Source organism: Sarcophilus harrisii, chromosome 1, assembly GCF_902635505.1.
Source record: "Sarcophilus harrisii chromosome 1, mSarHar1.11, whole genome shotgun sequence".
NCBI classification, from domain to species: Eukaryota; Metazoa; Chordata; class Mammalia; order Dasyuromorphia; family Dasyuridae; genus Sarcophilus; species Sarcophilus harrisii.
The window spans coordinates 668,662,645-668,690,360 of NC_045426.1; the positions used below are offsets into that span (position 1 = coordinate 668,662,645).

Consider the following 27,716-nt stretch of genomic DNA (forward strand, 5'->3'; position numbering starts at 1 on the left):
CCACAGACAACAGAATGCCAGCTAAGTGTTTATTGCATATCTAACCTTCCCCAACACAGCCCTCCTTCCATCTTTGAAAGTAAATAAAAAAAAAGACAAAAACAAATTTCCTTTAAAAACAAACAAAACCAACACAAATAAGAAAAGCAAGAAAATCCCAAGAATGGCCCCCCAGAAGCTCTTAGTGCCCTTACCCAGGTACATTTTTTCCTGGGGGAGTCTCTCCCCACTCATCCACACAGAGGCCCCTGGGAGGACACGGCCTCTGAGAAGGGAAGTTCTATGGTCATCCTACTTCGGGGGGCCCGGCGAGCCCCCCGAACCCAAGCGGGCCAAGAAGGGAAGAGGAGCTGCATCAGCCCGCAGGACCAGTCAGGAAGTTGTAAACAGCCAAACCTGGCTCCTTGTATTAGAAAAGAGGACACTGGGGGTGTGGGGTGGTCATTGTGGGGCTCAGAGGGGGAAGCGAAGCTCTGGCCGACTTCCTGGGGAATTCCGCGCTCCCCACTGACAGCTGAAGCTGCAGGCCCAGCTTCCAGCAAAGGTTTCAGTTCTCAGTAAGCTCGGCTTCTTGAGAAGGGAAGTTAAACTGTTCCCCCCTCTCCCCCCCAGCCTTGAGTCACACTTCCAAGGTAGGGATGGAGGGATTTACAATGGCCTGCCCAAGGGCAGCTGGCTCAGGCCCCCCGGCTTGGAGGGGACTCATAGTACCATCCTGTGGTGTCAAGCATCTAAACACAAGGCCCCCTCCCCAAACTGGCTGCTCCAGAAGCCAGGCCAAGGTCTCCAAGGCAGAGACGGCTGGGCGAGTCCCCTTCTGCTTTGTGACCCCAGAACAGGCAGGAGGCAGCGAGTTTCCACCTGGCTGCTCTGGAGTCACGGTCTGTGGGACTGGAGGAAGGAAGGTGGGGTCGGAGCCCTCACCCTGGTTCTATGGCTTATTTATGGATCTGGGCTTGAGGTGGGGCAGGAAGGCTTTAAGTGGCTTGGAGGGGGAAGAGGAGGAGGATGGCTCTTGGCCCCCAAAGGCAGTGTGGGGGAGACTGCAGGACCCAGGCTCCCCAGGAGGAGACACTCCTCTGGTCTCTGCACCAGGCACCTAGGACCTCATGGCCTGCCTCTGCTCCAAAGAACCCAACCCCAACCAGGCCGGAAGAATGGGGGGGACTGTGGGTCAGGCACGACGGCCTTGACCTCCTGAAGTAGCTTTAACAGATACGTGGGCCTGAGAGAGGGGGACAGAGCAAGCAGGAGGTCCGTGACCCACAGAGAAGGTGACCTTGGTCATGTTCACACTCGCTCCCAGACGCGGGTCTCATGCACACACAGATGCACACGCTCATGCAGAGACCTACACACGGAGAAATACCCATCCCCCCACTCACCTCCGCCTGGAGGCGCCCCCCCCCCACCCGACCCAGTGCAGCGCCCCCTCCCAGAACCAGGAAACCCCAGAGGTGCTTCACGTGGGACACTCACTATCTCCCACGCCCCTCGCACCCTTCCCTGCGGAGGGCCAGGACCCGGGGGCTGTGGGACTTGGGGTCTCCTGCCTAACCCAGATCTCAGCTGCGCCCAGGGAATGAGTTCTGCCCAGTGGCTCCCCCAAGGGGCCCCCAGCCACTCAACGACTGCCCCCGAGGGGAAGCGATGGCCTGGGGAGCGGGGGAGCTCCCATGGCTTTCAGCATCTACTCAAACCCCATCATTTGACAGATTGGGAAACTGAGGCCCAAGAGGGGTAGGGGGCTGTCCAGGATGATACAGCGTGTGGGGGGCAGGGGGAGAAGCGCAGCTGTGGGAGACTCTGCCATGCCCCTGGCTTCTGGACAAGCAAGGTGGGCTGCCCGCAGCACCAGAAATGGGGTCAAGGAGGAGGGAGCCGGGCTTCAGGGCTATAACTAGGACATTCCTCCTCCTCTGGCCACAGGGAGCCAAGATGTGTCTGTATGTGTTAGAGGGGATTCCTATTCCAGGGGGAACCAGATCCCACCTGATGTCCTTCCAACATGGGGCGGGGGCCTCAGTTTCCCCATCTGTAAGTATCTGAGGGCTCCCCCAGACCCTGTGGGCCCAGCAACATTGGCGGCTCTAAGTGCCCCAGACAGGCCTGGCGGTGAGTGGGGCTCGGCCTCCTCCCAGGGCATCCCACCGCCCACCTGCTTGCATTCCTCCGGAGGGAGGGTCAGGAACCATCCCGGTGACTAAGAAAACTGTCCCCTTCCCCTCCTGGCGGAAGTGGGGGGCGCGGCACGTGCATGCAAACATGCAAACACACAGACACACACACGCACACGCATACCTTGGTCCAGCCAGTCCCCAGTCCCCGATGCCCTCAGGGAGCCCCAGGCTGGGCCCCCTTGTCCTCCCGGGCAGGGGCAGGCAGTGAGAGGCAGAGGGCCTCGGGCTGAGGAGAAGGCGGCAGCCCCAGCCCCTCCCTCAGAGCAGACCCCTGGTCCCCCTCTCCCCCCGGGGGCCGGGCCCCTCAGCGGGCGGGGGGAGGCGACAGCACGGGGTGGGCCAGCGTCACATTGAGGGAGTCATTATGCTGAACCAGCGACGTATGCTTGTAGTGTAGCACCAAGTCTTTGAGGGAGGCGTAGAGGTTGTAGGGCTCGGCGAAGCCGTAGCCGGTCACCGTCTTGTAGATGACGCAGTGTTTGGTGTCCCCGTCCACCCTGAGGGCGAGAGAAAGCGCAGCTGGTCCCTGGTGTCCTGGGGGCTGCATCCCGGGGCCAGACTCCGGCCTGTCCGGGACACACCCTCCCCTGGGCCGGGCCCTGCTTCCTCTCCCAGGCTGGGCCCTAGTCTGCTTCTCCCCAGTCAGGCCAGGCCCTGGCCCTGCTTTGCCCCACTCTGGGCCCTGGCCTTGTTTCCCCCTTCCGGGCTGGCCCCGACTTCACCTCCCACCGTCCCCCAGGCCAGGCCCTGACCTTGTTTGTTCCCTCCATTCTGGACCCTGGCCCTGCTTCCCCACCTTCCCCTCAGGCCGGGCCCTGCTTCCCCTCCCAGACTGGGCCCTAGTCTGCTTCCCCCGAACCAGACCTTGGCCCAAGGCGGGCTCCTGCCCCCGGCAGCCCCATCACACTCACACCACAGAGCAGGCGTAACAGCCCCTCTGGCTGCTCTCCCGGATGAGGAAGGTGCCGTCCCTTTTGCCGCTCAGCATCTCCTCCGCTCGCCCGCGGTTGATCTTCCCGACATACCAAGTCCTTTCCTCATGATGGGGCAGGTCCTCCTCCTCGTCCACCATGGAGTACTGGCTGTGGGGGGGGGGCACAGGTAAGCTGGGCTGCTCCCACCTGCTGGGGACCCCCTTGGGCCGCCTCTGGCCTCTCTATGCACCCCCATGCTTGGCAAAGAGAGACCTCCCAGGAGGCATTCACAAATACTAATCAATCGATCCCAGACAATTCCCACAGACCCGGGATGGGAAATGGCGATCACAGTGACAGAAAGAGCTGGGGAGGCTGAATGTGGATCGGGCTATTTTCACTTTTTCTCTCTTTCTCATGGTTTTTCCCTTGTGTTCTGGGGCTTCTTATATCATCAGTGCTTGTTGCCTTGGGGAGTGAGAAAAATCTTAAAGATGAATGTGGAAAACTTTCTTTACATGTAAGTGGAAGAAATGAAATACTATTAAGTAAAAAATATACTGACTGAGGGGCGAGCTGGGGAGTGCAGTGGTTAGAGCACCAGCCCTCAAGTCAGGAGCATCTGAGTTCAAATTTGACTCCAGACACTTAACACTTCCTGGCTGTGTGACCCTGGGCAAGTCCTTTAACCCCAATTGCCCCAGAAGGAAAGGAAAAGAAAAATAAAAAGAAAAGAAAAGAATTGAGTAAGAGTACCAGGTTCAGGCGTAGCACCCACTACTCGCTTGGCTCTGGCCTCCTCCAACCCTCAGCTCACAGCCTGCCTTCTTGGAGAAGCCCCTCTCCTCCCCCCTCCCCCCCCGCTTCTGGCTCCCCCTGCTCAGGGCCTTCCCCCTGGGACCACTTCCCATTCCCACTGTATACAGCCCGGACAGTCTGGCCATGCTGTCCCGCCATGAGAGCCGTGATCCCCTGGGCTCTGCATGGAGCCTGGCTCCCGGTTAGCGGCTGCCTCCCTGCTGGCCTCCACTGGTACCTCTCCCCCTCCCAAACCCCCAAAGCCTCCCTTGGGTGGAGGTCAGGCTCACCCCTGGCTATAGCATGAGATCACCCAGCCCCGGGCACCCCACCCAAACAGCATTCATGGAGGGATTGCCACATCCTGGGTGTTGGGAGCCAGCAGACAGCCCCTGCCTTCTGGAGATAATTAGGAGGGAAGGGAACAGGGGCTGCAGCCCGTGGCTCCCAGGCAAATCTGTCCACAATGATGATTTGGACCTGAGAAGGGCAGAAGATGGGATGGGGAGCAGGAGGGGCTTCCTGGAGGAGGGGCCCAGGAACGGAACCTTGAAGGAAGCTGAGGAGGAGACAGGGAGAGAGCCTCCCAAGTACGCAGGGCCAATGTATAGAGGCCCCGGCAGCAGCAAGCTTCTGCTTGCCGACAGGATGGCTCGATGGTCAGCACCTCCGTCCGGCAACAGGGAAGGGTGAGATGGAAAGTGCCTCCCCTAGTGTCTTTTCAGAGTTCTGCAGTTCTTCTCAAACCAATCAATTATCCAGCATTTATTAAGTGTCTACTATGTGCCCGTTACTGAGCTAGGAGCAGTACCACTTGAACCAGGGACTCTCAACTTGTGCAATTGCACACTCAATTAAAAAAAAAGTGTACTCTGGGGCAGCTAAATGGCACAGTGAATAAAGCACCAGCCCTGAATAGGGGGACCTGAGTTCAAATCTGGTCTCAGAAACTTAACACTTCCTGGCTGTGTGACCCTGGGCAAGTCACTTACCCACAATTGCCTTAGGGGGGGACAAGTGTATTTTTTGGTATTTTGGTATATTATTTGATATTATTTGGAATTTGCATTTTGATGAATTGGCTTCCCTTATTTTTGTATTTTATTTTATGCTTTTAGAAACCTTATTCTGAGAAGGGTCCACAAATTTCTTCCTCTGCAGGCCAAAGGGGTCCAGTGAACCCCACTCTCCTTTCGCCACATTCTTGGAGGATCTCCCATGTCTGAACCTAGCTCAGGCCTCCTGAGACTGGAGACTTGAGTGAGGAAAGCTCACTGTCACTGCCAACAATCCCAACCACTCCCATTCCCATGGAGGTTTAAGGTTTACCTCAAAGTATCGAACCCAATTTCTAGATGGGGAAATTGAGACTGAGTTAAGTGTCACCCAGCTAGGCAGGATCATTACTGAGGGCTCCCTCCTCCCCACTGACGTGTCCTTTTCCTAAATGGCCAGACTCAAGGAGAATGAGGGGAGGGGGCCTTCCCCGTCCCTGGGATACTCACTCTTCAGTCTCGTTCTTGATTCCCAGCCACTCATTAATCTTCTTCTGCCGAGCTCCCTTCTGGGTCAGCCACCTGCCGGGGGGAGAAGAGCACATCAAGCCCACGGACATGGCTTGTAGCAGAGGCCCTTCCACCTCACAGGCTTTGTCTGGGTGAGGAGCAGAATGAAGGAGGTGCCTGTCCATCGGGGAATGGAAGCCAAGGAAAATGGACCGCTACAAGTGACCGTAAGGGACAACACAAGGGCCGGGCTTGGAGAAGCCCGGGAAGTTCCGTGTGAACTGATGCAGAGCAAAGTGAACAGAACCGGGAAAACAACTTCCACGATAATAACACGGCAAAGACAAACTCTGAAAGTATCAGGAACTCTCATCGATGGCACGGCCGCCCAGGATCGCCATTGGAGAGGAGACACACTCAGGACAGGGAACGAGACATAGTTTGGGGATGTGACCAACGCAGGAATTTGTTTTATCTGATATTGTGTGTTGCAAGGGTTGTTGGAGGGAGAGGGAAAAAACCGATTTTCATTAATTAAAAAATAAAATTATTTTAAAAATGAAATTAGGGGCAGCTAGCATTAGAGCACTGGCCCTGAAGTCAGGAGGAACTGGGTTCAAATCTGGTCTCAGACACTTAATATTTCCTGGCTGTGTGACCCTGTGCAAGGCCCTTAACCCCAATTGCTTCAGGAAATAAAAAAAGTAATTTTAAAACTTGAGAGGAGATGAGTAGAGCAATACAGAACATATGGGATGATGGAGTTGGGATAGATTCTAGAACAGAACCTACATAAAGGTTGGAAGGGACCCCAAAGATCACTGAGTTCAATCTCATCTGAAGAAGGACATTACTGAGACCCAGGAGTCCCCGAGAGAGCCAGAGAACCCCAGACTGCGAGCTGAAAGGGCCTCCATGGCCAACTGGTCCGATGTGCCCTTGGAAAAGAAGCTGTCGACATGGCTAATGCCTTTCCCCGATAACTGGAAGCCGGCAGCGAGCGAGACCCCATGGCTTTCCCCCTGGCCACTTTCAGAGGGCTTCCGGATTAGACATTTTCCCTGACCTCAGACTTCAAACGGTCTCTCTGTCTATTCATCCCCGGCCTCCAGCAGCTCCCAGGCTATAATCTGGTTCTGGGAGCAAACAGACCAAAGCTAATCCTTTGCACACAGTCCTTCAAACTACATCCTCCCCAATATTATTTTTCTTTAAACTAAGTACCCCCCGTTACGTCAGTCTGTCTGTGTGTGTCTGCCTGTCTGTCTGTCCGGAGATCTCCTGGAACACTCTGAGGGTGACAGGCGGAGGCTAAGGAAGGTTCGGCCCTGGAGGGTCTGGGTGGGGCGCAGATGCCCTGTGGGGAAGGATGCGGAAGGTGACCACCAGGAGGCGGCTCCCCCAGGGCCCGAGGTCTGGGAGGGGATGCTCACACGAGATACTGGTCCCGGATTTTCCGCAGCTGCATGAGGTCAGGCTTGAGGCTGTTCATGCGCTTGTCGATCTCCCGGTTGTCGGCCGCCTGTGCCCGCAGGTCCTGCTCCAACTTCATCTTGCTGTCGTGAATCTCGGCTATTCGGGACTTGAGTTTCTCGGAATTCATGAGGATTCTGAAAAGGGTATGAGTGGGGGCTGTTACAGGCCCCCAACCCCGGGGACCCTCGGGACACGGCATGTGGGGTGTCAGGGAAGGGAAGGAGCCTCCTAGACCTTCTAGGGCAATGCGCTCCATTATGGACTGGGAAACTTACCACTGGAGAAGGCTTCGCTTTCTCAGGATCACCAAGCAAGGGAACAGGGTAGGGACGTGGATTGCTTGTGGGGGGGTCCTTAGATAGAAGCAGGACTAGGCAAGATTATGGTACAGATACCCATGCAGGGACAACTGTCCAGGGTCAGGGGGGGCAGATGGGAAAAGATAAAAAGGGGGTCCAGAAAATGGGAAAAGGAAAAGCACCCAAGCACAGGGAAGGAGAGAGAGCAAAGGCCCCCTCTGCTCCCAGAAGCCCCGGGGTCCCCACTAACCGCTGAATCTCCTTCTCGTTCCCCTCTCGCCGGAAGCGTTCTAGGTAATCTTTGCTGCACTTCTCCTGTGTCTGGCCCTGCTCCTCGAAGATTTTGATGGTCTCGTTGAAGGCCTCAATGGCTGTCCGCTTCATCTGCAGCTCCTAGGGACGGAGACGGGCAGGGGGGCATCGGAGGCTTGGCCTGAGCTGAGCCAGCAATGGGGGCTCACCTCCGAACGACCTGGCTGCGCCTCTCCCACATCTCAGCAGCCCACCCTCTCCCCCACGGGGAGGGCCACAGGAACCAGCCCCCACAAGCCCTTCGAGGAACAGGATCACCTTGTAAAGCAGGTAAAAAGTCACAAGGGCCAAGGAATTCCTTCCTTGTGCCTGACTTGGTAAAAATTAAAACTTCCGTCTCATTGTCACAGGTTCTCAATGCTGAGAGGGAGCTTAAACTATAATATATCAGAGCTGGAGGGGGCTTAGAACCCAAAATGTCAGAACTGAGAAAAAGCTCATTACCCAGAATGTCAACGTTGGGAGGAAGCTTGGACCATAGTATATCAGAGCTGGAGGGAACTTAGAGCCCAGAATGTCAGAGTTGGGAGGGAGCTTAGAATACAGAAGGTCAGAATTGGGAGGGAGCTTAGAAGTTATTACATTAAATCTCATGATTACAAATTGGGAAACTGAGGCCTCCAAAAGGAGAAGGAATTCACAGGAGGCCCCATAGTAAGGGTGACAGAGCTGGACTAATCCCCAGGTTCCCTGACTTCCCTGCTCCTTGTTCTCCCTATTCACCAGACTTTCTAGCTACTGTTCTGGGTGCTGCATGGTGGGATTGGGGTGGGTGTAGCTGTACACAGGAAACGTATGTGGCCAGTTAACATCTATTTAGCATATTTTGAAGTTTACATTTATCACATGAATTTATGGTCACTAATTTTTTTTTTGGATACTTTCAATAGCACTAAGTGGTAGGCACAGATATTCCTTAATGTTGAGCTAAAATCTGTTTTCCTGTAGTTCATCCACCCATCCAACCCTCACAAAGCCCATGCTACCTGTCTGGGCCCTCTCAGCATGATCTCCTCGGCCTTGGACCAAGCATATGCCAGGAACCCAAGCCAGGCTCTGGAGGCTGCGTCAGGAACCGCGTCCCACTCCCTCCCACCCATCCCTGTTTGGCCGGAGCCTCCAGCGTTGGTCAGGGTCCTTGCTGTGAGTCCCACAGCCTCCCCTTAGTGTTTTCAGAGCCAGGTTCCCTGGGATAGTGGGCAGAGGCGGGCTACCTGAGAAGTGCGCGTATATTCCTCATAGAGCAGGTCATACTCCCGACTCTTGTCCTGATACTGCTGATGGTAAACCTTCAGCTGCTCCCCCACTGCCTCGACGCTGTCCTCCTTCACCACCTGGTCCTGGGGCAGGGGACAGACATGGGGCACGTGAATGGCCCTGAAGAAGCTTAACTTTATCCACGCCAGCACAATAACAGCAGAGTGAATTCATCTAACAATTTCAGATTTGCAAAGTACTTTCTATTCATTGGCTCATTTGAGGAAGAGAAGTCACTCAGGGAATCAGGAAAAGCAAAAACGAAGAACCCGGCTCTCAAAGCTCTCGGTGTAGGGCTGACTTTTTTAATTCAGTTCAATCCAAAAAAGCATTAATTAAGCACCCACCAGGTTCTGGGTACTATGGGGAGAGAGAGAGCCAAGAGCCTGCCCCAGGGAACTTGCATCCCACGGCCTACCAAAAGCAGTGAAGTGAGTGAGCCCTGATGGAGGGCTTCTAAGAGACAGGCGGGGGGAGGGCACAGGAGTGAGATGCAGCTTCCAGACGACATGAACCCGACAGCTGCTAGTTAATACTCTGAACAAGAGAGTCAGGACCCCAAAAAAGGCCCAGCTTATGTAGCCATTTACAAGCTGTCCCCCTGGTCAGACTGTGATCCTCACAGCAGGAACTCTGTCTTTGCCGCGCTTAGCCCAATGCCTGGAACATAGCAGGTGCTTAATAATTGCTTACTGAGTAGGGCAGAGTAGGCACTTAATGAATTCTTGTTGACAGAGATGGGATGAATCTCATGAGACAGATGAGATGTAGCAAGAGATACATGTACAAGCCAGCCTGGCTGTGAGCTGGGTATGGGGATCGGTGGCAGGCGAGCGGCCCAAGCTGAGCTCTGCCGGCTCCTGGCCATGCCCGCAGCGCCCGCTGTGCCCCCTCCCCTCCCGGCCATGCCCGTTCTGCCCCCTCCCTTCCCGGCCATCCCCGCTGTGCCCCCTCCCCTCCCGGGCGGGCTCCACTGTCCCCAGACCTGCTGGTACTTGGACACAGGATAGAGCAAGCGAGTGTCCAGCTTGGCGTTGTACTGGGCCAGAGACTCGTGTCTGTAGTGGGTGATGAGCTCCACCACGGAGCCAAAGGTCAGGGGCTCTGAGAAGCCGTACTGTCCATCTCGATGGAAGACTTTGATCAGCTTGTTATTGCCGCCCTTCCTACAGAAGGCGAGAAGTGGTCAGGAGTCAGACAAGCCTGGACCCCCTTGGGGATCTGACGGCCCCTCCTGGGAGGTGTGGCAAGCCCACAAAGGAACCCCTGCCTCCCCCCTTGTCTCTCTGGACCCTCCCCCCCGAGGTGGCTCTTGCAGACCCCCACGTTCCCAGAAATCGGAGTTGGGAGGGTGGCCAGAGCTCGCACCCTCCCAGACTCCCTCAGTACCTGAGGGTCAGCGTGTATTCACCCTGGATCTTGCTCGAGGCATCCCGGACTAAGAAGGTACCATCTGGTGTGTCCCGAAGTTTCTCATTCACCTCTTCCCTGCAGGGTGGGCAAGGGTTAGATCTTGGGACAGAGGGGCCTAGCCTGGCCAGAAGCCTTCCTTTGGGGCTTCTAGGAAACCCCGAGGCTGCAGAATCACCATCACCCTTTCCCTGCCCAGGGGCTCTCTCTCTGTCTTTCCTAGGTCCAGATTTCAAATCCCCTCTTACCCCTCCCCCCCCTTTTTTTTGCTGAGGTAATTGGGGTTAAGTGACTTGCCCAGGGTCACACAACCAGGAAGCATTAAGTGTCTGAGGCTGGATTTGAGCTTGGGCCCTTCTGACTTCAGGGCTGGTGCTCTATCCACTGCACCACCTGGCTGCCCCTACCCAAAGCCCTTGTGATCCCCCTAAACAATACAGCATGGACTCCCACCCTATGTCCATTATACAGAGGGGAAGAGTGAGGTAGAGAAAAGGAAAACAAAAGTTCCTCCCATCGCCCACCGAGTTAAGACCAGACCTGCTCCTCCCCCTCTCCCAAGCTGGAAGCTTCCATGTTACCTAGAAATGTCTCCCCAGTACCACTCGGCTTCCTGGAGGGGGGCACTGCTCCCGTTGGACAGGCCACCAGCCTGGACCTTGGGTTTGGGAGGCTTCGGAGGCAGAGCTGAAATAAAAGCAGGCTAGTGTCAGACCAGGACGGCCCCCAGGGACGCTCCTCCCAGAGATTTAGTGCAGGGAGGACTCAGCCCTTCCGGAGCGGAATAGTTATTTTACAGACAAGGAAACTGAGTCCTGGAGTCCCCCAGCTCTGGGCCAGGACTGCAGGCCCTGCTGCTCTCTCCACCACAGCAGGCTGCCTTTCTGGGGCAGGAGGACAGCGACAATGGGGAACCTCCTTGAGAGGAAAGTGGGAAGGGGCCCGGTGCTCTTTACCTGGGGGCGGTGGCTCCTGCTCCTCCTCCTGGTCCTGCAGCAGCATTTCCAGGAACAGAGCTGAGAAGTCAGGGGTCTGCTCAGGCCTGGAGGGAGGGAGGAGCAAGGTCAGGACCAAGGGGCCGGCTTCTAGGGCAGCCCTGTGGTCCCTGGGCCCGGTGTGGGTGAGTGGCTGGCACACGTATCTCTGAAGCCCCATTCTGGCTACATAGGTACAGGACACGGCTCAGACCTGTGCTGTCACTGGTGCAGGGAGCTCCTGGGCGAGAAGTCCCTCTATCAGTGTAGGCTGGCACCTTCTCTCAAACTCCAGTCTTTTTAAAAAAAATTTATTTACTATTTTCCCCCAGTTACATGTAAAACCATTTAACTTTTTTTTTTGAGCTCTAGGTTTTTTCCCTTATCCTTCCTCCCTCTCTCTTTCTCCTTCCTCCCTCCTTCTCCTTCTCCTTCCATCCTTCTTTCCCTCCTCCCTCCCTTCCCCCATACCTCTGTCCCTTCACCCCTTCCCCTGCTCTTTGGTCGTGTACATACGCACCCAGAGGCCGGCAGTCTAAACAGGAGAGGTCCAAAGATCTCGCCCAGCGCCCGGGAGCCCAGGCCGCTGCCCTGCGCTTGGGCCTGGGCCTGCCGGGCCACCCTCCCCAGGTGCTGGAGCAGGAAGCGCAGAGTCAGGGCATTGTGCAGGGGGACGAGGGGGGGCTCCAGCACCGCCTGCAGCTGCTGCCTCCTCCACCCTGCTGCTGCCGTGGCTGCGGCCGGACTGGTGGTCTCTGAGATGGGACACCGAGACATGAATCAGTGGGGCCTTCCCAGCCTCCCAGCTGTGGTCTCCAGGGTTGCTCACAGCAGGAGCACTGTGGTTACCCAGGCCCGAGATCGGCCCTCTCCCTGACCCAGGGACCCCTGGGCTCCCACCTCCCGTTTTAGGGGACAAGAGCAGTCCTGCTGCCCGTAACTGTGGAGACACTCACCCTGCAAGGCATGAAGAACATCCCCATGGACTCCGGGGGGCACTAGAGGCCTGGGCAAAGCTTGTAAGTAGCTCTTCAGGGCCTCAGAGAGAGTGATCACATCCCACTGATCCACGTCACTCAGAGTCCAGTCTGCCAGGGGCCGGGACACAGGTGAGGGGATGAGTGCTTTCTGCCCCAGGGGCCAAGTTGCACCCACTCACCCACCCTGCCCAGCCCCAAGCATCAGAACCTGGGCCAGAACCAAGGCAAAGCCCCATGGGCACCCTCCGGAGACCCCTCCCCTGCCCTAGGATCCTAATCTCTCTCCGGAAGGAGGGGAAGAGGAAGGAGAGCGAGCAGGTCCCCAAGGAAAGGTGTTCCTCACCAATTCTCAGGGGCCGCAGCTCAGAACCAGATGGTCTGTAGAGCATCTCACTGTCCAGCCCTGCAGGAGGAAGGTCCAGGTAATGTCAAAGAAACAAATCCGTAGCAAGCTTCTCACCAGAAGGGTGTGGGGCAAAGTGGGGGCCAGAAATCGCTTCGGACGACTTTCCGGGAGCCAACGAGATGAGCCCCAGCCAAGAAAATCGCCAAGAGAGATGAGAGGGGCTGGTTCTTAGGGGGAAGGAAGACTGAGGCGAGACAAGGGGGCAAGGGGTCTGGGGCTCAGAAACATTCCAAGGAATAAGAGCCAGGAAAACCCGAGTTCAAATCCTACCTACTACTTACTAGCTGGGGACAAATATTTTAACCTCAGTTTCCTCGTCTGGGAATAATGGGATAATAATAATTGCACCTGCCTCCCAGGACTCTTGTGAGACTCAAATGAGATAATGTTTGTTAAGGGCTTGATACAGTGCCTGGCACACAGTAGGTGCTTCACAAATACTTATTTCCTTCCCTTCTTCCCAAGCAATGAGTGACTGATTCTGGTCTGAGGCCGAGGGGGGAGATGGAAGGGGGTGGGGAGAGAAAGGAGCCAAGAGACCTCCTGGGCCCAGAGCATCCTTACCTTTGCGTTCGATGGCTTCCACCAACTTCTGAAGAATGGGTGGGGCTGCCTCAGGGGGCACAAACTGCTCTGGCAGGTCAGGGAGCAGGGCACCAGCTGGAAAGAGAAGAGAACTTTATGGCCACAAAGTTAGGACCCAGACCTGAAGTTCGGCAGGCCCAGCTGGAGGAGACCCGGGCGGTCCCAGGCTGCTGGGGGCAGCAGCCCATTTACCCATCAACGCCCATTCCCTGAAGAAAGTAGTCCCTGGGAAGTGGGGGGTCCTTGCGAGCAGCTGGCAGTGGGAAAGGGATGCTGGAAGATCTAATCACCCAGACCCACCAGGGTCAGTGGCTAGACCAAGAAAGAAGAAAAGCCTGTTCTAAAAGGAAAGCAATAGATACCTTAAAACCTCCTTTAATTTAATGGAGAATATGCCTTCCTTTTTGGAAGCTCATGATCATTCCCTCTCACCATGATTATCCTCCCACCAATCTTTTTTTTTTTTTTTTTTTTTGCAAGGCAACTGGGATTAAGTGATTTGCCCTGTGTCCCACAAATAGGAAGTATCTGAGGCTGGATTTGAACTCAGCTCCTCCTGATTTCAGGACTAGTGCTCAATCCACTGCACCATCTTGCTGCCCCCCCCCTTTTTTCCTTTTTAATAAATTTTTATTGCTACCTCTTGTTTTGGAATTTCCTCCTGTCTCCCTTTGCCTCTCTGAGGCATCGATGTAACAAAGAATATTTTAAAAACCAATGAATAGGAAAAAAAAAAAAACTCAGCAAGTAAGTGGTACAGTGGATAGAGCACTAGCCAGAGTCAGGAGGGACCTGAGTTCAAATCTGACCTCAGATACATACTACCAGTGTGATCCTAGACAAATCATTTAACCCCGACTAACTCCCCAAAATAAAGAAAATTAAAATTAAAAAAAAAAAAAAAAAAAAAAAAAAAAAAAAAAAGATGAGAACTCCCAGCATCACTGCACAGGGGCTTAGTAAATGCTGCATGTATAACTGATTGAATGACTGAAAAGACAGGTCGGGGCCAATTTGTGAGAGGTTTTAAACACTTCAGTTTGTTGTAGAGACAATAGGGAGCCATGGGAGTTTATCGAGTAGGAAAGTGACGTGGTCAGATTGGAGCTTAAAGAAAAAGAAATTGCTTTGGAAGCTGTTAAACAGCATAGAACCATGTATAAAATGTGGGGGCCTACCTCGAGAGATTTCCTTCCAAAGTGATTTAAATCATTCTTTTTGGGGAAAGGCAGCATGGGGCAATGGAAAAGCCTTGCAATCAGGAGGAAAAGAGCTTGGTTTTGTTATTATTATTATTATTTTGCGAGGCAATTGGGGTTAAATGATTTGCCCATAGTCACCTGGCTAGTGATAAGTGTCTGAGGTCGATTTTGAACTCATACTACTGACTCCAGGGCCAGCACTCTGTCCACTGCGCCATCTAGCTGCCACAGGAAGAAAAGAGTTTGAATTTCATCATTTTTTTGTTGTTGTTGAAGGCAAGTGAAATTAAATAACTTGCTCAGGAAAGGAAGATAAATTTCTCTCTCTTTTTTTCAGCTATTTGACACATATTAATGACTGTGGGTAAGTCATTTCACAACTCAGAGCCTCAGTTTCGCCAATTGTAAAATAGGCAATAACAATTATGCCCCAGCCCTGACTTGTGACAATCAAATGAGATAATAACCCAAAAGCACTTAGTAGGGTACTTAGCACACAGTAGGTGCTATATAAATGTTAGCTATGACAATTATGTTAATTATGTAATTAGGGGTAAGACATCTCATATTTCTGATCCTTGTTTCCCCAAATGTAAGATGGGGAAAATAACAGCACCCCCCGCCTTCCAGGTTTATTGTAAGGATCAAATGAGATAATAACTGTAAAGTGCTTAGTATGATGTCTGGCACATAGCAGATGCTACATAAATGTTTGCTACAATGTAACAATGTAACTGTGGGTAAGCCGGCTCACATTTCTGAGCCTCAGTTTCTTCGATTGAAAGATGCACGGTAACATTGTTACAGCATCCCACCCCCTCCCAGGATTGTTACAAGGCTCAAATGAAACAATAACTGTAAAGCACTAAGCACAAGGCTGGCCCGTGGTAAACGCTGCAATAAGTGTAGCCGTGATTATTACTGTTGCTGTGAGTATTACTATATTAACCATGTCACCTCGGAGAAGCCATTTCTCTGATTCTCAGTTTCCTCATCTGTTAAATGAGACTAATAATCCCTGTGGCATCTGCTGTGAGGATCAAAGGTATGGGACACCCTGGACAGCCATCAACTCTTTATTTTAATGACTATGATCGGGATCCAGATCTACCCAATGGCACAGCTGGCCAACCCTCATCTCTCTATCTTTTGAAAAGGAGAGTCCAAGTAACCAGCTAAATGCCTTACTTGAGTGCTGGTAAATTATACCTGGAAGAGGCACTTTTCTGATGGGCTGGGATAGGTGATGATCCACTGCCCTCCCCGACTGGATCTCAAAGACTCTGTTATTGTTCAGCCGTGTCTCACTTCTTGTGTCCCCTTTTGGGATTTTCTTGACACCATTTCCTTCTCCAGCTCATTTTACAAATGGGGAAACTGAGGCAAACAGGTAAAGTGATTGTCCAGGGTCATACAGTTAGTGACAGTCAAGAGGCTAGATTGACTTGGGTCTCCTTGACTCCAACCCAGAATTCTACCCACTGGGTGTCTGTCTCAAAGACTGGGTGACCACTTTTTTGAGGAAAGTTGCCCAAGGAGTTACTTTAAAGGTATAAGTTAAAAAAGAAGGCCTCTGAGGTCCCAGAAGACCTCCTGGGAAAGGAAACCAGTCCATTCTAAAGGTTGTAATGGGAGGACAAGGAAGTTGGCCGTAAGTGGATGTGCTCTCCAGATCTGGGAAGAGATTTCTATGGATTCAGAGAAAAAAATAGGTCAAATCCCGTGGGATCATGGCCAGTTTTTTGAAAGTAGAGGCTTTTATCTTTTGGGGCAACCCTAGCACTTAGAAGAATGCCTGGCATCTAATAGGCACTTAATAAATGCTTTGACAACAGGAGAAGGCAGTTAAGTGCCTAGTACACAGTGGACATTTGGTAAAGGCATGTTGACTAACTAGAGAAGTCAGCAGGGTTTCTAATACAGAGTGGGCCTTTAATAAATGCTTATTGATTTACACGAGAAGTCAGCAAAGTGCTTAATACACAGTGGGCATTTAATAAATGCTTATTGCTGACCTGATCAGGAAGAATGGGAAACTCAACTTTCCCAGCAGTTTTTGTCAAATAGTGAGTTTTTATCCCAGACGCTGGGGTCTTTGGGTTTATCAAATACTGTATTACTATAGTCATTGACTATTGTGTCTTATGATCCTAATCTATTCCACTGATCCACTCCTCTATTTCTTAGCCAGTACCAGATGGTTTTGATGACTGATGCTTTATAATATAGTTGTAGATCTGGTACAGCTTGGACACATTCACTGGCATATTTTTTTCATAAATTCTTTTTGTTGTTATTTTTTGGGGGGCTCTGTAATCTCTTGGCAGTTTGATTGGTATAGCACTGAATAAGTAGATTAATTAAGAGAGAATTGTCACTTTTATTATATTACTTTGGCCTACCCATGAGCACTTGCTAATTTTCCAATTGTTTAGATCTGACTTTATCTGTGTGGAAAGTTTATAATTGTGTTCGTATAGTTCCTGCTTCGTTTTGGCAGGCAGACTATGAGAAACTCTCAAGAAAGAAATTCTGAAAATACAAAGAGAAACAACCTTCTGAGGACAAAAAAGAGAAGGTTCCTGGTGTGAGCAATCCAACCTAGTAAGCATGTATTAAGTTCCTACTGTATGCAGCTCTATGAACACAAAGATGAATCAAAGCACAATTTCTGCCCTGAGAGTCTTTCCACTGAAATTTTAAAAGGCAGAAGCATCTAGGTGGCACAGTGGATAGTGTACCAGGTCAAGATCAGAAAGTCCTGAGTTCAAATCCAGTCTCAGATACTGACTAGCTGTATAACCCCATTTACATCCCCTTTCCCTTCCAAAAGAAAGAAATTTTAAAAGACACCTACAGAAGATGGAAGCAAAGGTGGGTAAAAGAAGATGAGATCACAACAGTAAAATGCTTAGCACAGTGCCTGGCACACCATGTAATCATCAGCTATTATCACGATGGCTAGGAGAGCACGGAAGGCTGCTTGCTCAAATATCATCCAGAGGGCCAAATCTCAGAATGAGGGGAAATGGCCCAGGACAACAGAAAGGGCTTTCTGTTGCTGCTGTACAGGGCAGACGATGAAAGCAGGGATGAGACAGCTGCTGAGGAGGGGACAAGATTAGAACAGGCTGCTTTCCTGGTCCAGATCACTCCCCCTATCTCACCTCACTCAGAGCCACAGTTTCTTCCAGTATAAGGTCATCCTACAATATTCACACGCTAGTGTATTTAGCGTTCTCTCCTCAATGGGTTCTTCTGGAGGATAATAATGATGGCCTGAGAGAAGACAGAACTGCTCTGAACTTTAGGCTGGAAAGGACAGTGTAAAAATTACTGAGAGAACGTTGCTATTGGAGATGTAATGAGGAGGAAATAAGCGTCCCAGCTGTCTGTCTGTGTGACCAGGTCCCCCATGAATCCCATCCTTAGGGATTCAAAGAACTAGTGGGTGTGCCTGCCACGCTGCCATCAGGGGCCTTTCAGAGAACGTGGAGAAGTGGGGAAAGAACCACAGGGTGGGAGTAAAGCTAGTCCTACTTCTCAAAATTAAAAAAAAAAAAAAAAAAAAAAAAGCAGTGATGGGGGAAAACACCACCATTTCTGGGCCAAACTGTATTATTAAATATATGGCTGATAAGTATCAAGAAAGAAGGTCCCAGGGGCAGCTAGGTGGTACAGTGGATAGAGCACCAGCCCTGAAGTCCACAGGACCTGAGTTCAAATCTGACCTCAGACACTTAACACTTCCCAGCTGTGTGATCCTGGGCAAGTCATTTAACCCCAATTGCCTCAGCCAAAAAAAACAGAAAGTAAGGGGCTCCCAATGAACCAAGCTGGGTCAGATTGCCTTGCACCCTTTCTGCCAAGCTTTCTAAAAGTGGCAGATGAGGCAATACAACAGCTAACATTTACCTGGGTTTTTCTGTTTTGTTTTGTTTTTGCAAGACTTTGATAAAAATATCTCATGTGCTTCTGGAGGAAATAACAGAAAAATAAAGACTGGATTTGGAGTCAGAACAGCTAGGCTGGAATTGTACCTTTGTGACGGATGATGTTGGGCAAATGGATCCCTGGGCCTCAGGCTTGCTGTGGAATGGGGGAGTAGGACAAGGTGATTTCTGAGGAGCCCAGTGTGTCCCCCACCTCTTACTGGTCCTGCTTTGCTTCTAGATGCAGCTCAAAGCCTCCCTCCTGCAGGCTCCTGCTGAGGGGGAGTCTGCGGCTCTCCCATTTGCAGCATTTGCCTTGTGGCTTCCCTATTAGTCTGAGTTTAAAGGTAAGGCCCATGTTTTGGCCTTTCTTTGTATCATCAGGACTTAGCAGAGTGCCTGGGACACAGTCAGCACTTGATAAATGCTAGTCTCTGCCAGAGACCACCAAGAGGGGCACCCACTGCCTCTCCAAGAAGTCCTTTGGGACACTTCTGCTGCTTAGTAGTTTTTCCTGACATCAGGCCTCCATCAGCCAATCTGCAGCTTTCATTCATAGTTTCCAGGGTCACATTTAGTCCTTCTAGCAATGATAAACTTTCAAATATTTGAGAACAACTGTCCTATCTCCCTCTTCTCCCCCATTTTCCCTTTTCCAAGCTAAACCCCCAGTTACTTTAGCTGATCCTAGCACAATATAGCCAGGATAGAAGTTGCAGGGGTAGTTCCACAGTAGCTGTTCCACAGCTGGAAAAACAAGAGTTATCCAGAGGGAGGGAGAAAATTCCTCCTGTTCCAGGTCTTCAAGCAGATATAGGATGATCATCAGGGCCTGACTATGTTTGTCAGGGTAGGGGATGGGGGCAGTTTCAGCCTTTCTTAAGGTACAGGCTGAACTAGATGAACTGGAGGTCCTTTGTCTGATTCTGAGAGCCCAGCACACACTGATACACTTAATAATAAGACTACAGGAATGAGAGAGGGATGAAAGGAAACTGAGAACATAAACAAGTCAGTGCAGGAAGCGTTGCTAGAATCCAGGAGGTCAGGGCTGGGAGGGCCCTTAGAATCAGGAGGTCAGGACTGGGAGGGCCCTTAGAATCAGGAGGTCAGAGCTGGGAGGGCCCTTAGAGCCCAGAATGTCAGGGCTGGGAAGGGCCTTGGAACATGGGATGTCAGACATAATGCACAGCCTATCTAGAAGGTTCTCCCATTTTCAGATGGAGCAGAGGCCCACAGAGACAGGGACTTATCTCTAGCCAGGTCTACACCCCAAAGGTATCCTCTTCCCAGGGTGGAGTTCTGTACATCCCCACCTCACTGCCAACCATCCCCACTCCAAACCCCATCCGCAGGCCCCAGGCCTCTTCAGTGTCAGATCTTCCAGTTTCAAGTTCTTGGAACTCGCTCTGCTTCCCCCCACTAGCCCCACCCCCCACCTCCGCTCCCAGCCCTCCCCAGCTCTCCCAGGAAGGGAGTCTCCGTCCTGCTCCTTTCCAGACTGGCTGTTACCAGGGAGGGGAAAAAGCTCTGGCAGGAAGCCCACAGAAGCGGCGGGGGGAGGGAGCTCTTGGCAAGAGATACTCAGGGTGAGGGGCCCCATGGAACCAGAGAAATCCAAACCCCACCCACCCAATGGCCTGGAAACCCAAGAGGCGGTGAGGGGGAAGGGGGTGGTGGGAACGGGGTAAAAGCTTTTACAGGAGAGGGATTCCAGCTGCTAAGGGCAGAAGGCCACCGTGTGACCCTGGCAGAAGGTCTCCGGGGACTGGGGAGAGCGGGGGGAGAGCATCACCCCAGATGCGGGCTTCCTTCTCCCTAACCCTGCTCCAGGAATGTGCTGTGTCAGCAGAACCCCAGTCCCCCTCCCCTCCCCCACCCCATTTCCCCCCAGATCCGGCTCCAATCTGAATTATGTTTCCTGCCAATTCTATCTCCAGGGAGCTCAAGGAAAAGACGGAGAGAAAAAAAGAAAGAGGGGAGGGGGAGAAACGCAGAGACAGGAACAGAGATGGGGAGGGGGAAACAGAGACAGAGAAAGAGAGAGACAGAGACAGAGAAAGAGAAAGGAAGAGAGAGAGAGAGAGAGAGAGAAGTGACTTATATACAAATACAGTGACAGTGTTGGAATCTGACCTCTGACCCCTAAACTTTGTCCCAGCCCTGACCTCTCATGTTCTCAGGACTTCCTCAGCTTGACATCCTGGGTTCTAAGGGCCCTCCCAGCTAGGCAGGGAAGCTACCCTCAGCAGGCACCTTCTCCAGAGCCAGGGGCCATCCTAATAATCACCAGCACTCCTTTCTATTGTTGTACTCTCTGGTTTCAAAGCCCTTCCTCCCCACAGCCTTAGAACACAGGGAGACACTGAGCAGGCTCCTTGGAGGAAAAGTAGTGCTCGGCTCTCCCCAGGGAACTCAGAAGCATGGCCAGCCTGCCCCTGTCTCCCTATTGTTCCTTTCCCTTCCCTCCCCTCCCCTCCCAGGTGCAGAGAACCTGGGCAAAGTCCCGGGGCTGCAGGCTCTCTCCCGCCCGATCCCATCCCGCTGGCCTCTGACGGCTGCTGCCGTGGGGCCCCAAGCTGGCCCCGGAACAAGCCTGTCTTTCAGCAGTGGGAGGACAGTCTGCTCGCTGCCAGCATCCAGCAGGAGGGTGTGACCACAGGGGCTGGGAGCCCAGGCTCCTCTCCAGACTGTGCCCATCCCCGGCTCGCCCGACCCGGGCCAGGGAGGGAGGAACCCCGGCCACTGATCTGTCACAGTCTGACCCCAGCAGGCTGATGGGCAGGGTCCCTGGGCAATGCAGAGGCAAAGCCGAGTGTCCTGCCCAAAGCCGATGCCCTGTGCGCCCTGGGCGGCTGTTTCTCATTGCTGCTGCTGCTGTTCCTATGCAAATAGCACTGGACGGTGTGCAAAGCCCCTCACATAACCCTATGAGACAGGGAGTACAATCATTTTTTTTTTCTGTCTCCATTTCACATGAAGAAACTGAGACTCAGAGAGGTTCCTCCAGCTAGGAAGCCTAGCTCTCTCTGCACTCTGACCAACCCACCACAAGGCTCTCTCCCAACCACACTTTCCATTTTCTGATGTGGGCTTCCCAACCACCCAATAAGGAAGCCAGAGCAGGGGCTACTCTCTCTCTCTCTCTCTCTTTTAGAAGAGGAAACTGAGGTTCACCGTTCCCCACGGTGATCCTGAGGAGGATATACCGACTCCCCAAGGGGACTAGAAGGGCTGGGTGGGGGCAGAATGACCAGGCTCAGGATTCCAGAGGCCGCTCCCCCCTCCTGCCTTGGCCACCGTTAAAGGGAATGAAAAGCTTCCCTGAGTTTGGGGCCCAGATGAAGGCACATCCGTCCTGCCCCAACAAGCCGCATGGGGTAGACTTGCTGGCAGGGAATGGGAAAGTCTGGGGCATGTCCCCACAGAGCTGGGCAGGACCAGGCAGTGCCTGCTCCCATGGCAGGGAGAGCCAGCACAGGCCGGCCTATCCCATTCGCAACGCCCAGCCCCCGGCCCTCCTCCTCCTCCAGGAAGCCCCTGCCCACTGCTCAGCTCTCTTCCCGGCCCTCCTGGGACCACTCCGTAAAGACCCTCGGATTCCTACGTGGACTTGAGGCATTCTTTTCCTTTCTTCGAGCCTCAGTTTCCTCATGTGAAAATCAAAGGAGGTTGGACCAGATACTCGTCTCTCCTCCTCACACTGTCCTCACTCCGCCAGCTCACCAGGAGCTAGGGAGCTTGGCCTGGGCTCTGCAAGGAGAGGGACTGCTTTTCTCCCATCACCCTCCAGTATCCGGCAGGGACTCGATAAATAGCTGACTAAGGAAGGACATGACCCCACGCTCCTTCTCCTATTGCACAGGCTTCCCTGCCCGGCTTGGAGAAAGATCAGGGAATCCTCATCTTTCAGAGTAGCAAGAGTCCCCAGAAAGCCACCAATCCAAAAAAGAATCGGTCTTCTATAAGAGTTCTCAATGGCCCCCCAGCCTCTGTCACTGAGGGGCGGCCCTCCCCTCTCAAGGAACATTTGGGACAAATCAAGCCTCAAACAGCCTCCTGGCTCACAACCAGGCAACTTCCGAAAGGCTCCAGGGCTTACCTGGCTCCGGGGAGTCCCGGGGACGGACGGGCCCTGGCCCTGGCGTGGCAGGCAGTGGCCTGTGGCCTCGGGGACGGTGGGAGGGCAGGGCAATCTTCACAGGCCCCAGGTACTCCACGTAGGTGCCCGGGAAGTCTCCCTTCTGCTTGGTGCGCTCGTTGATGCCGAGGATCCAGCCGATGTGGTGGGGACTCTGCTCGTCCCCATCCTGGAAGCCGAGCGCCTCCAGTGTGCCCTTGCTCACCACCAGGATGTCTCCAGGTAGCAGGTCGAGGTCCTCCTCACGCTCCTTGTGGTACTGGTAAAGGGCCCGGTACTGGAAGCCCTCGGCACTGGCCATGATGTCCAGGCCGGGGGCGGCAGGACCCCTCCTGGACCAAGGGAGACAGGAGCTCAGCTATGGGCCAGCGGCCACATGGCCGGGGAGCGGGCGCTCGGAAGTCCAGCGAGGAGAGTGTGGCAGGGTCGGCAGGGCAGGGCGAGGGGCCAGGCGCCCTAGCCACTTTTCCGCAGCTTGAAGCCCCGGTTTAGCCAGATGATGGAGCAAAGGGCTAGTATCACCACCATACTCTGGCCCTTGGGGGAGACGGGTTGCCTAGGCCCCAGGGAGGAGTGTCTGTGCCCAGGATGGGCCACGGCTCTGACCGGAAGCTGGTCAGGACCTACAGGGAGGAGACAGAAGGGAAAGAGACCAAGAGAGCCGTTAGTACCAATACAGGGAGCCCATGTGTGCTTGGGGAGCACTCACCCAGCCAGTCCAACCAGGACTCCAGAAATGGAGGGAGGACAATGCTGAAGGGCCCCCACCCAGTCCCTTCCATCAACCTTTCAGATGGCAGGATAAAAACTGATAACCAGAAGGGTCCTTAGACATCATGTGCTCCAGCCTCAAGGGGAAACTGAGGTAGACAGAAGGTAAGTGACTCACTAGAGTCACACAGCTAGTGAGCTAGGCTGAGGTTGAGTTTGGACCAAAGTCCTCCTGACTCCCCTTGCACTTGTCTCCCCAGTGCCCAACACACAGCAAGTGTTTAATAAATGCTGGTACTAATTAATCCCAGCCCAGTTTTGCAACTCCCTATTCACAACTCTTCCTAGCCTGCCCTCAATGGCATAAGGAGGAACCTCTGAATAGTGGCGGGCAGAGGAAAAAGGCCTCCTCTGCTTGGCTCCTGAAGCTAAAGCCAGATAGATGCCAAGGGTGGGGTCTTGAGAGGGGTCGATTTTGCCTTAATTTAAAGAAAAATTCCCTAATCTCCAGAGCTGCCTCAATATGGCCAGGCTGCCATCCCTGGGGGGTGTTTTTTATTCCACCACCAGAGTTTTCAGGAGTATTCCCATCCTAACACTCTGGATCCCAGGATTTCACCAGCCACAAGGTCGGATTCAGGAGGGCTGAGCCAGCCGGCTCTCCAAACAGCCCCCAAAGAGGATCAGGTTTAGGATCAGAGACGCCAGGTGGGAATCTAGCACTTTGGGTACACAGTCAGGCTCTCCGATCCTCAGTTTCCCCATCTGTAAAATGAGGGGATAAAATGTTCTCCAAAGTCCGCTTCCGACTCTAAGTGTATGTTCTTAAGGAGCGGCTTTGGCCCCATCCCAAACTGAAAGGGGCTGCCAAGAACTTACTGACTCCCTACAGATGTTAAGGATGAATGAACGTGACACAGTTCACACCCCTCCCTCTGATCCAGAGAAGGCCCCGGGGTAGAACAATGCCCCCTCTTCTCCCTGCCTACAACTACCGCCCATGGGGAGAGGGGCCATCTGGGGCCCGAGGCTCCTGAGGAAAAAATCAGAGATGGGGGGAGTCAGGTCTGGGAGGGAAGCTATGGCGGCCCCAGAGCAGCAGGAGGAGGAACAAAGCCTTCAGCTTGGCAGGGGGACCTGGGGGCGATACCTGGGATCTACCCTTGCAGGAAACAAGCAGCCCTGGCCTGGGTGAGCTCTCAAGTCCCTCCCAGCTTTCTGTACCTTGGACCTACGTTATTAATGGAGGAAATTAATCTGTGTCTTTTGGGGACCATGCAGGCCAGTGCTTGCTCTGTGACTCCAGAGACGTCCCCTTCCCTTCTCCCGGCCTCCATCCCTTCCTTAGCTTCTGGCTGGGAGATTCCGAACCTATGGATTCACATACCCAACCCCCACCCCTTTTTTCCACAGAAGCGAAAGGGGAGTGAAAGCATCGGCCAAGAGGGCAAGATTGGTCTTCCCCACTGTCCCTGCTCCCAACCCACATTTATGCAATTCACGGATGCCTCTTGTGTTCACAGTCCGCCAGCTGCACACAGGGCCACTCACACGTGTTTCTCTCATGATCAAACATACCTTCTCACTCTTACATGTGCACATGCTGCACACTCCCCACATTCATGGGGTTCCCCCCTGCACACATACAGTGCTCACCATCCCCCTACACCCTCAGCTTCACAGATATTTTCCTATGCACACCACATGTACATGCACGTTGCATATTCCCCCCCCCTCATTCAGGGGCTCCCCCCTGCACACACAGCCTGCTTGTTAGCCCCCCACACCCTCACATTTAGCCCCACTGCACGTATACATGTACATGCACGTTGCATATCCCCCCCCCCATTCAGGGGCTCGCCCTGCCCACACAGCCCACTCACCAGCCCCCCACCCTCATTCAGGGGCTCCCCCCTGCACACACAGCCTGCTCGCCAGCCCCCCACCCTCATTCAGGGGCTCCCCCTGCATATACACCCCACTTACCAGCCCCCCACTCTCACACAGATATTCCCCTCTGCACACACACTCCACTCGCCAGCCCCCCACTCTCACACAAATATCCTCCCTTGCATACACAGCCCACTCACCAGCCCCCCACCCTCATTCAGGAGCTCCCCCTGCACATACACCCCACACCCCCCCCCGCCCCCACCCCCCACTCACCAGCCCCCCACTCTCACAGATATTCCCCCCTGCACACACAGCCCGCTTGCCATCCCCCCACACCCTCACACTCACAGATCTCCCTCCTGCACACACAGATTCCATAAGCTGGGCTCTCTTGAAGCATGCACACTCAGCAGAGAAGAGCCAGCCTCATCACGCCTGCTGCAGGAGGGAGCTCTGAAGCCAAAGGGAGGGGAAGAGGCTCAGCTCTGTCTCTGAGTCCAAACCCATCCCAGGAGGCCTAGTGCCAGCGGGGCCCTCCTGGAAGGGCTCTCAGCCAAGCCAAGGGCGGGGAAGGGGGCTGGAGGGCTGGGCATTTCAGCTTTCCCATCTCCCCCAGGCTGGGCTTCCTGCCCCAAAGAGCATCTGCCCGCCTTGCTCTCCTCCCCCAAAGGCCAAGGCTCCACATGTCCCAGGGGCCCGTGGGCGGGAGGGAGAGGGAGCCAACAGCCCAGGATCTCCCTCTGCAGGGATGCCCTCCTTCCGACTTTTCTCTGGGCCGTCCTGGACCGGGTGGCTCGGGGATGGGGACCTGGGCGGCTCAGGCACAGACTGGGCCCTGAATGGGTCCGTGGGGCACAAGCCTGACAGGAGTCACAGCCTCGGCAGGGCCCCAGAAGGGAACATGGGCCATCTGACACAAAAGGAAGCCCAGGACCCAGACTATCTGGGCTGGGAGAGCCCTGGAAGAATGAAGGATTAGCCAATCACCTTGTTTTCAAATGGGGAAACTGAGGCTGAAATCTAGAAAGGGGCTTGCCCAGGGCCACTCACTAAGCAGGTGTGCAGGAGCCAAACCTGTGTCTTTTGACCAAAGCTCTTGTGATCCCGGCAGAGTCCCTCACATGTCAGGTCGGGGGGAATGGGGGGAAGGAGGCCATGAGAATCCACCAACGACCTCCTGGGGTGTCCTCCCCACCCTCACAGCCATGAAAATCCCTTCCTTTTACTCCGGCACAGCCCCCACCCCTGCTTCACCCTAATCCTGACCCCCACTTTCCTGCCCTGCTGGACCCTTTCCCGTCCTTTCCCTCGGGGGCCAGGCCCTTCCAAGTACAGCGCAGACCAAGCACCCCTCCTTCTCCCAGCCCCATTACAATCAGTCTGCCTCCCCTCAGTACAGTCTGGACCCCCTAACCCTCCCCCCAGCACTGAGCCATGCTGGCCCAGCCTCCTCCGATGTGGCTCCGTCCCTGTCCGGTAGAAGGGGGGGTTCCCCAAACCTCTCCCGAGGATGCCCCAGGTATAGTCCTGAGTCACTCACGCCCTCCCCTTCAGCAGATGCAGTGTGAGCCGCCCCTGTGAGGGGCTCCCCGAGCCGGAGCCCGGGCCCCTCCCGGGAGAGCACCGAATACAATCACAGACGCGGACGGAGGTTTCTCGGCGTGTTCCACTTCGGCCTCCCCTCATGACCAGCTAGCCCCGCGCGGCTCGGGCTCCATCCTGTGCCGCCAGGGACCCCCTTCCCAAGAGCCAGCTCCTCTGCGCAGGGCGGCCCCCTCCCTCCCGCCCCCCGCAGGACCCGGCGGGCCCAGACCGCCCCGACACCCCCCGCCCTGCAGACCCGGGCCCCTCCTCGCCCCCCCCCCCCGCAGGACCCGGCGGGCCCCAGCCCGGCCCCCCCCGCCCCCGCCGGGCCCCCACCGCCCCGACACCCCCCGCCCTGCAGACCCGGGCCCGGCCCCTCCCGGGAGAGCCCGGCCCCCCCCGCCCCCGCCGGGCCCCCACCGCCCCGACACCCCCCGCCCTGCAGACCCGGGCCCGGCCCCTCCCGGGAGAGCCCGGCCCCCCCCGCCCCCGCCGGGCCCCCACCGCCCCGACACCCCCCGCCCTGCAGACCCGGGCCCGGCCCCTCCCGGGAGAGCCCGGCCCCGCCGCCGCCCCCAGGACCCACCTCGCCTCCAAGCGCCGTCACCCCGAGCCCGCGGCGCGGCCTCCACCTCCAGCAGCGGCGGCGGCGGCGGCGGACGAGGGGGAGGAGGAGGAGAAGCAGGAGGCGGCGGCGGCAGCAGCAGCCGGATCCAGAGCCGGGGCTGCAGCCATGATCTCGAGCTGGCCGCTGAGCCCGCCCCCGACGGGCGGAGACAAGCCCCGCGCAGGGAGTCACGGAAACAGCCGAGCGCGCCGAGCTGGGAAGCGGGCGGGGGGGCGGGCCGGGGAAGGGAAGAGGTGGCGCCTGCGCTCTCCGGGAGAACGCCGAGCTAGCTCCGGCCGGGGGCTGGCGGGCTGAGCGGAGCCCGGAGCGCTGGGGGCGCGGCCTGGCGCCGCTGGCCCCGCCCTCCCCTGAAGTCATTGGGAGAAGCCCCGCCTCCGCCCCTGCGGGCCCGACCGGTCGGGCGGGGGTCTCCTGCTTTCTCCCCAGCCATAGTAATAGCGAGAGCCTTATCTCAGGTTTGGCGAGCACCGGGTCCTTGCAAGCCACGCCAGAGCGGTGGGGGCTGTTATCCAGACAGTCAGACCGCATC

The 27,716-nt window shown here is 54.8% G+C and overlaps 1 protein-coding gene across 2 annotated transcripts; it reads right to left on the reverse strand.

Annotated features, from left to right (window-relative positions):
* PIK3R2 (phosphoinositide-3-kinase regulatory subunit 2) lies at window positions 1-27,433 on the reverse strand. 2 transcript variants are annotated; one of them, XM_031948218.1, is made up of 16 exons: window positions 27,146-27,433; window positions 22,333-22,994; window positions 13,076-13,171; window positions 12,449-12,508; window positions 12,082-12,213; window positions 11,646-11,880; window positions 11,108-11,193; window positions 10,733-10,838; window positions 10,131-10,229; window positions 9,727-9,907; window positions 8,699-8,824; window positions 7,423-7,565; window positions 6,831-7,007; window positions 5,398-5,469; window positions 3,092-3,262; window positions 1-2,677 (listed from the first exon to the last, which is right to left on the reverse strand). In XM_031948218.1, the coding sequence occupies exons 2-16, from the start codon at window positions 22,670-22,672 to the stop codon at window positions 2,485-2,487; spliced, it is 2,217 nt and encodes a 738-aa protein (XP_031804078.1). In that variant the 5' UTR covers window positions 22,673-22,994; window positions 27,146-27,433; the 3' UTR covers window positions 1-2,484. The 2 variants fall into 2 exon arrangements, with proteins under 2 accessions (XP_031804078.1, XP_031804079.1); XM_031948219.1 differs by lacking the exon at window positions 27,146-27,433 and adding an exon at window positions 25,324-25,412.
* Between the last annotated feature and the right edge of the window lie 283 nt (window positions 27,434-27,716).

Excerpts from the sequence above, each read along its gene's own strand:
- PIK3R2 (XM_031948218.1), bottom strand. The coding sequence starts at position 22,672 with ATGGCCAGTGCCGAGGGCTTCCAGTACCGGGCCCTTTACCAGTACCAC. Across the intron at positions 12,509-13,075 it reads GGAAGCCATCGAACGCAAAG|GGCTGGACAGTGAGATGCTC; the intron begins GTAAGGATGCTC and ends TTCCTCCTGCAG. Across the intron at positions 10,839-11,107 it reads GCAGGAGCCACCGCCCCCAG|CTCTGCCTCCGAAGCCTCCC; the intron begins GTAAAGAGCACC and ends CTTTTATTTCAG.